Here is a 15,533-nt window from a genome sequence, read left to right on the forward strand (position 1 = left end):
GCCGGGGTTTGAACCCGCGACTTCCGGATTGAAAGCCGCACGCTCTTACCGCTAGGCCACCAGCGCTTCAAAATTACCAAAACAGGTATTACTAAATTGGTACATAATCACCAACTAATATTAAGAGCCAACAGGAGTGGTCATTCCTCCATACAAACGTAGTCCTCGTTTTCCTCCGTGGTTTTTGAAGCTAGAGCAATGATTTTTTCAACACAGATTAATATTGTCAATATCTGTGTCGGACCGTTTTGCTTTTTTTGATATTTTTGTTTTTTAAGGCGCTAGAGCCCTTCAAAAACGGCCAAAATGGCCTAATAGACTATGCCGCAATGAGAGGCGTGGTATTCAAAACTGATATCAATTAGCCAAAAAAGCAAAACGGTCCGACACAGATAATTTCATAATCATTTAGATTTCCAAATTTGGTTACGATTGGTTAAGTTTTGGGGGAGGAAAAAGAGGACTACGAAACCTCGATTTTTGTCATTTTTACGCAGGATTTTTCGCCTCAGCTGCAGTTGTCCCTATCGCACTAATTTTAGGGGCGGAGTCAAGTTTCTAAATACGTACACAGCCAGAAAAGTGATGGGCAATAGTCGACATTTAATGTCGATAATCTAGTGATGTAAGAAGTTATCGATAAACCGTCTTGTGTGAAAATATCTAGATCCTAAGATACAAGGGGTTTTGGGTTGAGAGTAGGGAACACATTTTTGTAGTTATGATATACAATCTATTATGAACTTTTTGATTCTAATATTTCAAATTAGAAATCAAAATCAAAAATATTTTATTGCACACTGAGAGAAAAAACTAACAAAAACACACTTAGAATTACAAAAATAAAACTTAATCCGGGGACAAGGAGAGTCAACTAATAGGAACAAATTGACTTTTGCAATTTCCATTTAGTAGGAAATACAACTTCTATATTTGTAATTTGAAGTATGCTAGAGTAATTTCAGAAATTTGGTTTTGTTATTCCGAGAGGTGCTTTAGCAATATCGGAGGTGATGACGTCATGGGTGAAAACTAACCGTTTTGTAATTCTAAGCGTGCTTTAGCAATATCGGAAACGATGACGTCATAGGTTTTACTAAACTGTACTGCGATTCCAAGCTAGCTGTTGTTATTCTAGAGATAATGACGTCACAGGCAAAAACTAAACTGTTTGCAATTCCTCCGCCCCTAGCAAACGGGCGCCGCGAGAGCATGTCGCGCGCGTGGTAGCTACCCGTCTCTATTTCTGTCTGTATGAATAAAAAAGCATTTGGTAGTATATCTCTGTACTAAAGAGGCACTATAAAAGCCTGTCGAGATATTCTACCCATTCCTTTCTTATTCATACAGTCAGAAAGAGACTAGTAGTTATTACGCGCGCAACATGCTCTCGCGGCGCACCTGTGCTAGGGAGGTTGGAATTGCAAACAGTTTAGATTTACCTATGATGTCATTATCACTAGAATAACAACAGCTAGCTCGAAGTTGCAGAACAATATATTCCTGTAGACCCCAACTACACAGTAGGTCGCGGGTTAATATGTCCATGGCCCACAATATATCCTAAATTTATTATTTAACTTAAGTATGTTTTAAACAAAGAAGACACGAGACACGCCCGCCCGACATCCGACACAATACTAACTCTAACCAAATGAACGTAGCAAGTAGCTGTGTTGGTATTACAAAACTCGTTTAGTGATTGGTACAACAATGAACATAAACACAACAAGTCTATCTACTAAATACCAGTAAACTTTGTAATGTCGCTATAGTAACAACTGAATTGTTATTTTAAATGGGGTAATGTTATTCCCGCGAACTCGTTTTTTAGATATTACAAAACTATGTAAGTGAGACATTTACTAAAATCATAACTTGAAATCACAGATGCTTTTTTCCAAAAATCACAAACTTTACTAGTAAAAATCGGAGAATTTTAGTAGTAATAAAAATGGATTGTAACAAATACTGAACTTTGTTTAATGCTCCATTTACTAAAGTCTGTTTGCTGAAATTAGATTTAGTATTACTGAGCTGTTTGTAGAAATAAATAAATTTTACAGAAATAGTGAAACTTCTATGATTACTACTAAAACTTCATTTTTTCCCCCAGTACAGAACTGTTTATTAATTCCTGGTGATGATTTTTCTCTCAGTGCATGGTTAAAATGGGTTAACAAAATTTTTAGGTACCTACAGGCACGCTTCGTAATTGTCGAGCAATTTAGGGTCCTAGCTGAATTGGTTGTTCCATACTTACTCGTGCTCTATGGAATGTCCAATTTAGCTAGAACCCTAAATGGCTCAACAATCACGGAGCGTGACAGTACTAATGATTCATGTTCTGTATATCCTGCCCTACAATGGCGTTAATATTTGGTTGTCATGTCTATACTTCGTTTTTAAGCATTATTGAAAAAAGAAATAGTAAATACTAATATTAACCACTAAGTACATAACTATTACAAAAAAAGCTAAATAATTATACGATTGCATGCTTAAAAAAGACACGTCACCTTCACTCTAATGCTAAACAAACGAAGAATAAGAACTAACAGCGATAAGACCGCCTGTTGCTACCTTTATCTACATTGTAAATCGGTTTTAGGGTTCCGTACCCAAAGGGTAAAACACGGGACCCTATTACTAAGATTCCGCTGTCCGTCCGTCCGTCTGTCACCAGGCTGTATCTCACGAACCGTGATAGCTAGACAGTTGAAATTTTCACAGATGATTTATTTCTGTTGCCGCTATAACAACAAATACTAAAAACAGGATAAAATAAAAATTTTAGTGGGGCCTCCCATACAACAAACGTGATTTTTGACCGAAGTTAAGCAACGTCGGGCGGGGTCAGTACTTGGATGGGTGACCGTTTTTATAAATAATGGTACGGAACCCTTCGTGTGCGAGTCCGACTTGCACTTCGCCGGTTTTTTTTAATTTTGTTTTTATGTTTGTGGTGTAATAAAGAATATTTTAGAGTCAGACCAAGAAAAATCTACAGCAATTTTGATAGCACACGCAGTGCAAGTGTTATTTATATGTCATAATTTCATAGAAGCGACGTTTGAAATAATACTTGCACTGCGTGTTCTATCAAAATCGCTATAGATTTTTCTTGGCCTAACTCTACTTTAAATTACAAAGTAAGGCCTAAATTATAAAATAAGGCCCATCAATGTTTTTTTTTTGTGTTTATTAAACTTGATATTTTGTCTATAGTATTAGCGGACATGGCCTCAAAATTGAAACCCGCTTAAGAATCGGGCCTTATTTCGTGCATTATATACAATACTACCCATTTTTGTGTAGTCATTATTTATACTATAGAAGCATTGTTTGAGTAGCCAATTATTTAAACAGTATTTTTTTAAAGGGCAACGGTGGCAATATTTTAAGGTCTGGATAATAAGATACAGATCTTAATAAGGATATCAATGTAAGTGAATGTTACCATGACTACCAAACAAACAAATGTGATAGAATTTGCCAGCTGGCATTGTAACATTCAGACAGTTACCTATGTACCTAATCTGAAATATGAATAAATTAGTAATATTTTAAACAGGAAAGTAAACCGAATTTTGGCCTTTTGCTGGACACAATCACAATAGTAATTTGTTTTACAAGAGGGCAAAGTTTATCGCCACCGGTTGATGCATTTGCAGCACCAATGGTAGAAAATGCAAGCTCATCATCAACTGCATAATCGACGTTTGATATGACTATTGAATCCGAGTTTTTTGATCATGAATCATGATAAAACAAAATTTTAGAAGGTCGCAGAATAGTGGATTTAAAATATTTATTTTCTGTGATCTCAAATATCAGGCACGATCATACAAATTGTACATTTGCTGATCTTGCCTTTGTCATTGAAAGACGTAAGGGTTTACACAGAGAATATATATTTAAGTGTAATATGTGCAAAAAAAAGGAAACGATACACTCTGAAGACCCAAAAAGAAAATGTTAGTAAATACTGTTCCTCCCCATGGTTACTTGGTTCCTTATTCAACCTACCTGAAATTAAACGAGTAGGTTAGTAAATTATATCATTTTACATTATAAAGTTAAATGTTTAGGTATCTCAATCACTTACTCACTGGTGGACATGGACGCAAAATTTTTGCCCATCTACTTATACTATCTTATAAAAAATGAAATTTTGAAAGTTAGCACGCTTAAAGTTCGTTTTTTTTGCATTAAGGTAACAGATTTTGACATGTCTTATTAAAAATTACCATTGAAAAATAAGTCATAGCAAATATGTTAGAATTATAAATCATATTAATTATATTAATGAGCAAGAGCACCCTAAACCGGCGAGCGTGTATGAGGAATGTTATGAATGTGAAGGAAGCGAAAGTGGTATGTCAGGATCGTAGCAAGTGGAAATCCGTGGTCTCTGCCTACCCCTCCGGGAAATAGGCGTGATTGTATGTATGTATGTATGTATTAATCATATACTTTTTTATATTCTTTTGCTTTCATAAGTAATATAAACTAATTTTTGAAAGCGTTTTTCAATAATTATTAATAAAAAGACACGTCATGATTGTTTACCTTCTTTCTAATGCTAAAAAATAACGAACTATAATAACCGGGCCTTATTTGGTACAGAACCTTGATTTGATAGGTACATCGGATATTCTGGGCCCCTGAGTTTGTTACGTAAAGGACAAAATGGTGACATGTGGTTAGAGCTGATACTGTTAAACTAGTGGTTCTGTGCGCTAAGTATAAAAAATAAGCTTCAGCGAACTCATTAAGCCTAGAAAAAACCCTACACCCTACTGCCACTTAAGTCAGTCTTGAGTCTTTGAATCAATTTCCGTAGTAGTACTACTACTACTAAGGTACTAGGAGGTAATAAGGCCTATAGTAGGTATAATAAGGCCTACCTGAAAAATAATGTTCTTACAACAGTGTAACCGTGTTAGTTATTTGAGTAACATATATGTAAAGTGATACAATTAAAAGCTAACAGCAAACCAGTACATAAATTATATCTTATGTACTTCTTATGAATTACACTCTTATAAAGGTTTCGGCTAATTACGCTTAATTACTTGAATAAAGGTAGATGAATTGCGTGCGGTCCAATAGGTAACCACAACTCACGGAGTCCAAAACAATAAGCTGATCAGCAAAGTCATGTAAACAAAGCCAAGTCACAGTAGTAGAAAGATTATCGAGTTCCGTAAACGTAAGCCGGGTCAAAAAATTCAATCGCAACACAGTAAGTAATAAGTGAACGCCTCGTGGCAGTAACGCACGAAAAATAACATTGCAAATTGTCGGCAATGAGGCGCGCGCGGGTGCAAGCGTACGCATCTGTGTGCGTGCATTACACACACAAATACAGTCTCTCACGCCCCGTCAGAGCGACGGGTATATTCAGCTTGAAATCTCAAAATTGACTTTTAGCTCAGCTCCCGTTTCGTCTTAAGACACTAGATGATTTATCATCTCCAAGTATGAACATGACGCTCGTTTCCGGTCCAAAACGAATGGATATAAATATGTTTTGTAGGACATTCATCAATTTGTCGTAAATTTGTTATATTTTTTAGGGTTCTTTACTAATAACGGTCACTTTTTTCTCGCTATGTTTTCTTGGTTAAAATATTAGCGGTAGTGAACACTTTGCAGATTCTAGAAACATATTGATTCAAGCTGTGTTTGAACCCCCAGGCCCTCCCCTTTGGTTTGATTTTTTTCTTTAAAGTGTCATTCTATGGAACTTGCTAACTATGTAAACAAACCGCCATATTGAAACTGTCACTGAATGATGATTTCAATATGGCGGTTTGTTTACATAGTTAGCAAGTTCCATAGAACGACACTTTAGTATACTTCATTTGTATGGAATTGGTGATTAAAAAAATAAAATTAAAAATATATTTTATAGATTTTAAATAGTGACATGAATACGTGAAACTCCTGAAAATTTTAAACGACTACTTATAATAAACAAAAAAATGTGTCCCTATGTCTGTTAGCCAAAAAGATATTACATAGTTAGTTTGACGACCGTTCGCGTTCTGGCCTAGTGGATAGTGATCCTGCTTGCGAAGCCGATGGTCCTGGGTTCGAATCCCAGTAAGGGCATTTATTTGTCTGATGAACACTAATATTTGTTCCTGAGTCATGGGTGTTTTCTATGTATATAAGTATGTATTTATCTATGTAAGCATGTACATCGTCGCTTAGCACCCATAGTACAAGCTTTGCTTAGTTTGGGGCTAGGTTGATCTGTGTAAGATGTCCCCTAATATTTATTTATTTATTTATAGTTACATAAATACATAAAACGACAATATACTTACAGTAAATAAAGGTTAAGTAAATAAAAATTACATGAACTAACTAATCACAATAACCTACCTGTCATACCTGTTATATAAGACTTAAAATAAACTTATACATAAATAAAAAATCCTCCCCGGGCCGCTATTATGTGTTATGGTGCCCAGAAGCCTGGCAGTGTTACCTCAATGGATGGCCAATTAAATAAATAAATACAATTAAATTACTTCATCTGCTGAATTAAATTAAATAAATAAATAAGTTATAAAATTGTAAAAAAATATAAATTTAAAAAAAACACTACAATTGTTTGCATAAACCGATTGTGGTGTGTTCATAATGTTAGATACATTTTGTTAGAACCTTCGTGGAAATCATGTTAATATGTATAAAAAATATTTAGTGTAATTAAATAATTCGTTAAGCGGATATATCGCCAATTAGAGGTAATTTGTTCACCTTTAATACCAAAAGTTCGACGCGAGATTGAACGGTCAAGGTCGCACTAAGGTGCATCTAAATTATGATCTAGTTATGGATATTAGTATGACATAACAAGGCAATAGTTTTCTAAATATAAGTAATTAAATTAAGTTAAATTAAAAGTTTAGTTTTATTATTTAGTTTGTATTCTTATGTCCCAATAAAGTATTTTTTATACTTGAAAAAAAAAATTTAGAACCCTTAAGGTAGTGGTACTAGTGCTCGACATGCTAACGCCCAATAGATGACACCCTGCTGTCACCTCTATTGACAATGACTTAAGTTTCAAGATGACAGTCATGTACTAGGACCGCGTCTTGATTTTTAAATTAAAAATCAAATATTTTAGAACCCCTCATTACTCGAAGAATTTTAATATGTATACCTAGGGTAATTTAAAATTTAAAATAAATTTATGTCATTATCGTCGTTTAAATGGGGTAGTCAAAAAAAAACGATGACAGATACTTAATTAAATAAGATGACAACAATGGAAAATTAAAGAAAATATTTAATCCAAGTACTCAATTTTGAAATTGAAAATTAGTTAGTTTAGTTAGTAGGAAGCGAAACATGGAAAAACCGGAAGTAGTTTTATTACGAAACTAAATAGACTAAACCAAATAACCAAGAGGGCGATTCGAACTGTATAATCTTGCTATAAAAAGGTTATAATTCTTGTTATGAAAAGGTCTTTTATGTCAGCTGTCAAAGAAAACTGTAGACAGCTGAAGAAGAAATGCCTCCATGTATACAGGACCGTCGACTGGAAACTGTAAAATGTTGTTGTTTGCAAGTTGGTAACTCGTTTTACATTAAAATTATAATATAATATAATAGAATAGAATAAGACGTTTTTGGCAAAAATTTAATTTTTGGTACAAGCTTTTATTGCTGACTGTACGTTTCTTTCCACAGGCAACTAATACTCATCGAGACAATTCTAAAAACCCCAAACACAATTAGGTTGCGTTGTATTATCACAAAGTTCCTATGGCCACCTCCTGTCTCCATCATCAGATCAGTTCGACAGTACCATATTATTGTATTATCATCAGAACTACATACAGCTGCCAATTTTCATGACGCTACGATCCTTGGAAGATGGTTAAATTAGTTACCTTAGATTCCATTACATGTTAGTTACATAATACAGGTCGACCTAATAACAGCTTGTTAAAAACCGGAAGTCGTTTTATTAAACTAAATAGACAACCAAGAGGGCGATTCGATCTCTATAATCTTGTTATGAAAGGGTTATGGCTTTTATGTCAGCTGTCAAAGAAAACTGTTGACAGTTGAAGAAGAAATTGCTATGCCTCCATGTAAACAGGACCGAAGAAAACTGAAAAAATGTCTGTCATTTTATATTGATGTAGCAAGTTGGTAACTCATTTTACATTAAAACTATTCAGTAGAATAGCCCGCACCCTGTATAAAAAATACATTGAAAAGTTGGCAAATTTGGATGCACCTGAAAAGCGCGACCCCCCTAGTAAATGAGAGCATGTATATAAGCTGCGCGAGCGACTCCGCGCAGTTAGTGATCGGCCGTGAGTGTGTGTGTTGGATCGTAGTGCACGGTAATACATTTATTTTATTAGTGTTTTTATTCTAAGTGATTTTTTGTGTTTTTTAAGTGTGCGGATTTTTATTTTGTTGGATTTTCGTGCGTATTAACGTGTTTTTTTTAGAATTGTTGTTTTAAATAGATTTTTTTTCTTCATAGGTACATCCTGAATGTGTACAATATAAGCAATAGTTATCAAAGAATTATTTTATCATGCCTACGCATTCTCAAAAAAAAAAATTGTTAGCTTTTATTGATACATATAACCTATTTTTTATGTAGATATTTTCAGGTCTGTAAAATTTTAAAATTAAAAATTAAAAATTTACACCTAAAACTACATCTACAATTTTAAAAATAAAACTAATTATATATAAATTACTGATTCTAAAAAGTAAAAATAACAACAGCTCATGTTATACTTGATTTTTATTTTATTTAAATGTACTTATCAAATGAAGCAAATCTGCGATCAGATATTATTCATTAAATAACAACAAAAATCAGTTGTAGTTATTATATAGGAGTTTAATACCTAATTTTTATCTAAATCTAAATAAAATTAAACTACTAATACATGCCAAATGTCATCAAATTCTGATTCATTTTACACATAAAATATACAAAGAATACAAAAATTATATTAAAACAAAATTTCTAATCGAATACCTAATAATTTGTAGCAATAATAGTTCAATTTAGATTTTCTAAAACATTAAAAAATCTTAACACTCTTTTTTTAAACCACATTATAAAATGATAGTTACTTTCAATGTCGTTCAAAATCTTAACAAGCAATTAACAATATTAGCATAAACATAACATACTTACAAATGATACTTTAACACGATAATGATCAGAATGACCATCGTAACAATACTGAATTGATTGATAATGACAGATTATGTCAAGATGTCCGATAATGATTTATCATCATTATGATCGGTAGAGTCATAAAAGCTTTTATAAGCCATTTTAGTTTACATTATAACATTTATGACTGTTTTAAATATTATTAGTATTACTCCTTACTTTAAAATATACAGTCTAGTCGCCGTCAGATCGGAGCGGCCGAAGTGATCATATCTGAAAAAGCACTCTAAAGCTTTGAAAATAGAAGCGTGTTCCGATATTTGTGAGCATCTTGGCCGCTCGGATATATCTGACGGCGACTGCACAACATCCATCTTATTACTGTGTCGTGATCTGACGCGCGGTTTACGAAAAGCTACTGAAAGATTTATTTTTATATCTCCATCTTATAAAAAAAAAACATTTATTTCGGACAATAAGAAATCCATATAACGAATAAAACTTATACCTAGCTAAATTACATTAAAATTAAATTTTTAAATTAAAATTGTATCACGTCACTTTAAATATAAGTATAAAATTGTAAATTAAAATAACATTTAAATTACAATCAAAATGAATTAAACCGAACCTGAAACATCTTTATTATAAAACAAGGACCATCTCTTTTCCTAGTCAACTGCAAAGTCCTTTCAATTCACAAACCTAATTAAAGCTAAACCATACAAAACTAGACCAGACATTCTGAGTACAATCAGATGAATCCTTGGATAAGCTCAATCTCGTTCACTGGGGAATATTATTATGTTAATATACATACATAAAGCATCTAATCTTTTCGTGGGAAGTTACGTGCACATTAATTAGATTCATAATTGTAGTCCGAATACATTTAGAAGCATGAAAATCATAAAATTATTACAATTTGTTCCAAAAATAGGCTTACAGTTTCTGTAAGTGCATTTTTCTGATATTTAAACTAAGGTTTGCCTTTGTTATGTGTATCAAAGTCAAACGAGAATGTTTTGAAACATAATACGTTTTGTATCAGTTCGATGTTTGTAATTTTAAATTGTAATGACATTTTGTACATCATTTACAAATAGGTACTTAAATGTAAGAAAATTATTCCAAAATAATTGTAAACGTATTTTTGAGACAACCTGTATGGAAACTAGATCAGAGCAAGTTTTTTTTCTGCAAAAAATAAATTTCCAACTATAAATTATAAAACGTTTAGTTTACGATCCAACTCGGCGTTCATTAATAAATGTAAAGGTTGATGATTCGTCCAAATGAAATTGTGATACAATTTTCGCTGATACTTTAGTAAACATATAAATTTTTCGTAACTTGTTTTTCCGCTCATTTTTATGGTTCCTGGATTTAACGGATCTGCTATTCAGGCAATTACATATTATAGGCAAATGTTACCTTATTTCCCTCTTTTTGGGTGTCTCCTTACATTTATATCCTCAACACTTAAGATTATATCTTATACATTTTGCTACAATCTAGAATAGCAAGAACATTGTGTGGCTCTCAAGCTTATATAGTTTAATCGTGATATAAATGATTACGTTACCTATAGATACGCCCATCTTGTAGATCTTAATCTAACATCTCGTTAGAATTGGGACGCTACTTTAATGATATACATCTTACTTTTTATTCGTGTGTCATAGTAAGATTTCAAGATTAAAGTAAATACTTACCCAGATAACCCTAAAACTAAAAAAATCTTACCCCTGGATTTTTTATGATTTTTCAATATACTTAGTATCAATTAGCCACTACAAAAAACCAAAAAAATTTAGCGGTGTTAGACACCTGGTCGGGCTAAATGGGTTAAATATAGGTATATAGGCATAGGTAGTGTATAGAAATGTCGATAAACTATATTTATATGTAATAATGTTTTATTAACATACTCGTAGATCCAATTTTGACCTATCTTACCTAATTTTATTTAAATTAGAATAAATTTACTTAAGTTATGAGAAGTAAAACTATCCTTTGATACTATTAGTTCAGTTTAAAAACATCGAAATGCCGGAACGTGCACTAGGCAACCGTGTGTTCCAAGTTGAATGTAAGAACTTCGCTTCGCTTCGGTCGTCGATAATTTTGTCTGTTGTTTTTGTATTGTTGTTGATATCTTTTTTTTCTATCATCTTCTTGTCCTGTGTATGTGTGTTTTATGGAACAAATTACTTTTCTTTCTTTCTTTCATCATGGTGGCACTTGCACACTCTGTCGCTTGCCAAGACATTGCATATTGACTATCTATTCATCTTACTTTCATACTTGTATTCATTGACTGTTAAGGAATGTGACTTCCAACCTTGGAGCCGCCATTCGCTGAAAACCTTAGCATCATCCTTTTCATTCTAACGAAACAAAGAAAGTAACAAGTGCACATAAACTCCATACATACTTACAACATTTACTATCATACATACACCTACTACTGACCTACTCCACAAACTCATTGAAAGGGCTTCAATCTTACAATCAACATTAGACTTTAAGTTAACGATATAAAGTGCGTTTTTGAAGATAGATGGTAGATTAAATGTACAGTGGGCGATAGATGGATTACCTTTTGTTTGTAACCTGTGTCCTCGACCTTGCCACTGTAAATCGAGCTTTTGTTAAGCTTATTGACGCGTTCAATTTTTGCTTAAATAATTTACTTATAAACTACCTAATCTAATAGGTAGTCGTATAATTTTAAACTAATTTTACGGTTTATCTCACGTATTTTTAGTCATTCGTAAACATGTTTCGGAGAGCTTATATCTCCATTTTCAAGCGCTAACAGTGTCTGAGTATCGGTCACAAATTCATGATAGCCGCGCGCCGACACGAAAAAAAATCAAACAAAAAGTTTGAAAAAAAGCGTAGCAGTTTAAATTGGATTATAATTCTATAATTTATATTTTCGAAAGTTTCGTTTTTATCAACAAGTTAAACCTAGACTGTCTGTTTGTTTTCTTTTTGGCTAAAAAAAGGACTTTGACTTTATAAAAAAGTAAAGGAATATAAAAATTAAAGTTCTAAAGACAAAATAGTTATTTTCACCTACTTGAAAAAACTACTAATAGCGTATTAAATGATTTTTATTTCAAAGTTGAGCCTATTCTGTAGGTACCTGATTATTATAACGTGTAAATATAATTATTTAGATTAAATTAAAACATATATATATATGTATATGTTTTTTAATATATCAATTTTGATGATTTCAATTCATTACAATTCATTGTTTTTTTTGTGTTAGTACTTAAATAAATATATTTTTATTTATTTATTTATATTTATTTTTTTAAACGTCATGATTTTTGCAATAGCGCCTGTACATTTTTACCATGTTGACTTTCTGTCTGTGCCAGTTTTATCTTAGTTTGCACCCCTGGCCCCTATTTCACCACGGTAACAGGGGCGACGTTGTCGTGTTTCTTGTGACAATTGTCATTAGCTCCGCAAAATAAGTACCTACTTGTTTACTGGCGATATAATGGAGTTTTTTTTAAATTAAAATGTTGGTGGCAAACAAGCACATCGCCCGTCCGATGGTAAGCGGTTACCGTAGCCTATGGAGGCATATGACGTCAGTAACAGTGATGTCGACAATTGTCGCACCTGTCACCGTGGTGAAATAGGGGCCGGAATAAACTAAAAACTGGATTCTGATTTATCAACTTCTTATAGTTTTGATCTGGTTTTGATACGACCTTCACGTTCGTCTTGGTGATTGGCGCGCATCTCACGCACCATTTTCACTTCATTTCACCATAGGGGCTGTCCATAAATTACGTCATCGATTTTTGACGATTTTTGACCGCCCCCTAAAATCATCCAAAGATCATGCTTCGAATGACCCCGTTTCCTCCTACGTCATGCTACCATTATCCGATGTCCAGACCCCTCCCCCCCCTAATTTGAAATGACGTAATTTATGAATAGCCCCATAGTAGACCGGCCAACGAAAGAAAAGTCTTCTAGAAATCGATTTTCGCTAATGTCGTCTCGGATATGGATGAATATGGTATCGATGCATTCAGTGTAACAGTGAAAACGGCCCTCTACCAATCCAATCCGGAGGTCGCGGGTTCAAATCCTGGCTCGTACCAATGAGTTTTTCGAACTTACGGAATATCATTTCATATTTACCACTAGTTTTTCGGTGAAGGAAAACATTGTGAGGAAACCTGCATACATCCGCGAAGAAATTCAAAGGTGTATGTGAACTCTCCAACTCGCATTGGGCTAAATCCTCTCATGCTTGAGAGGAGGCCTGTGCCCAGCAGTGGGGCGTATATAGACTAAATTATTTATTTTTTATTTTATTAATTTTCACCAATCAGCATGAGCTATCTTCGAGTTCGTTTTAAAGGATCAAATCCGTAGCAAGATGTTAAATCTGAATTTGTTTTAGTTTGCACTTCCCTGGGTATCTGTGGAACAGGGCAATGACCTTACGTTCGCACGATATTGGCATATTATAGGCACGACACTAGATTTATTGCTCTTCGCTCTTCGCTCGAAATGAGAAGTAAAGTTATGGCTCCTCTACACGATGGCCCAGCGCCGGCCACTCCAAGGGACGCATTTATCCGTTAGAGGGAGCAAGTGATATTGCTATCTCATTCTACCGCATGGCTGCGTCCCTTGGAGTGGCCGGCGCTGGCCCATCGTGTACAGGAGCCATTAGGTTGACAGTTAAGATGGTTTGCAGTACAGCGCCATCTTTGAGGAAAAACGAGAAAGTAAGCAAAGATGCATAAGTGAATTGAAGTGCTGGTAGGCGATGATTTAAATACGTTAGTACAAATATTTGAAATAAGTATTTTTTTTACGAATTTTTTATTCAGAACAAAGTGTGTGTAAATTTCATTCGATAGCGTGACGGACGTACGCGTTTGCGTTAAGTCTCATTTTATATGGGATTTTGAATTTCCAAAACGTCCCGCTTGGAGCGCTGTTCATAATCTCGTACAAAATGACTTTCTAGCTTCTAGCGTGATTCATCCTTTTCTTTGCAAAATTATAAATTAGCTTAATACATATTAGCAATAAAATACTACATTGTTTGCAAAGCACAGTGATGAAATCCACCACACTAATAAAAATGTGCCATTCTCAACCAAAAGGGTACTTATTGTCTTGTCAGGCGCTATTTCCATATAGCTTCAATTTTAAATCGACCTTATCAACCGACAATGTGGTACCTTTTGATTGAAAACGTCACAAATGTTTGCTTTGAAAACTTTATTTTACTGGCATTTGTTTGTTCTATCTGATTTTATGACGTGCTTCGTGTAAATGTTCGCACTAAAACTAGCATTGTTAGTTGGAAAATATAGATAAATTAAATCATTTTATTAAACTTTTTTGATTTGTGTTATTTGTACATACATATAACACATGCTATAATTATAAATTACTCGTATGAAATATCATATTTAACAGTAGCCGCTCCCATACAATCGATGTTACGCTCTCATTTTCATACGATATTCTGAAATAACATGATTTTAACAAACATTCAAGTAACATAATATAATCAACTTTCATTTAATTTATTTGTATGCAACAAAGAATAAAAAGCCTTAAAATAAAAAATACAACTAAAATTAAAAAATAAACTACAAATAGAACGCCGTCTATTGGCAGCGTGCGCAGAAGGCTGGCAGCATTGCCACGTCGTATGGCAATGCTGATCCGCTGCGCTAGATATGACCCAGCCCTCTGGTCTCGCGTCAATTCACAAAATACCTATTATACCTTTGTGTGGTACTAGTTTTCGTTGCTACAAATTGTATTGTAATACGAAGAAAGATCGAGTACAAGTTTTGTATGTAAAAGTCATGCTATATTGTAGACTAGGAAATATGTATAATCTAAAATGTTACCTGCATTCAATGTCAGAGTTTCGTGTCAGTAAAGATTAAATGAAGAAGTTAACACATTTTCGTAGGCTTACCTAAATACGACCGCAAATTGTGGTTTTTAACCGCCGAGTCACGAATAGAGTAATGTTGAATTAAGTGTGAGTAACAATTACGATGTTAGGACATCTAAAAAGCTAGAATACAAGACTCAGTAACGTAGTTTACCATGCGATTTATTCGTAGCATAACTCCTTGACTAATTCATCATTAATATCATTATAATCTGTATCTTTAGGTATTTAAAAATATGTAAACAAACAATTTGTAAATTTTAAATTTATTGGTTAACCAACCAAATACAAAACCGCCTGGATCAGTCACTGAACGCCCTGACTTTAACCTACATTATTTGATTATGTAATGTTTTCATCTACCCTCAACTGTTTTAAGGA

The 15,533-nt window shown here is 33.6% G+C and overlaps 1 protein-coding gene across 1 annotated transcript in view; it reads left to right on the forward strand.

Annotated features, from left to right (window-relative positions):
• The first annotated feature begins 8,279 nt into the window (after positions 1–8,279).
• LOC134801858 (cuticle protein 19-like) overlaps positions 8,280–15,533 on the forward strand; it is a 45,486-nt gene continuing 38,232 nt past the window's right edge. Inside the window, exon 1 of the mRNA XM_063774498.1 lies at positions 8,280–8,384. Coding sequence (XP_063630568.1) covers positions 8,309–8,384 — 76 coding nt within the window. The 5' untranslated portion in view covers positions 8,280–8,308. The remainder of the gene's footprint in view (positions 8,385–15,533) is intronic.

The sequence above is a fragment of the Cydia splendana genome, chromosome 23 (assembly GCF_910591565.1).
Source record: "Cydia splendana chromosome 23, ilCydSple1.2, whole genome shotgun sequence".
NCBI classification, from domain to species: domain Eukaryota; kingdom Metazoa; phylum Arthropoda; class Insecta; order Lepidoptera; family Tortricidae; genus Cydia; species Cydia splendana.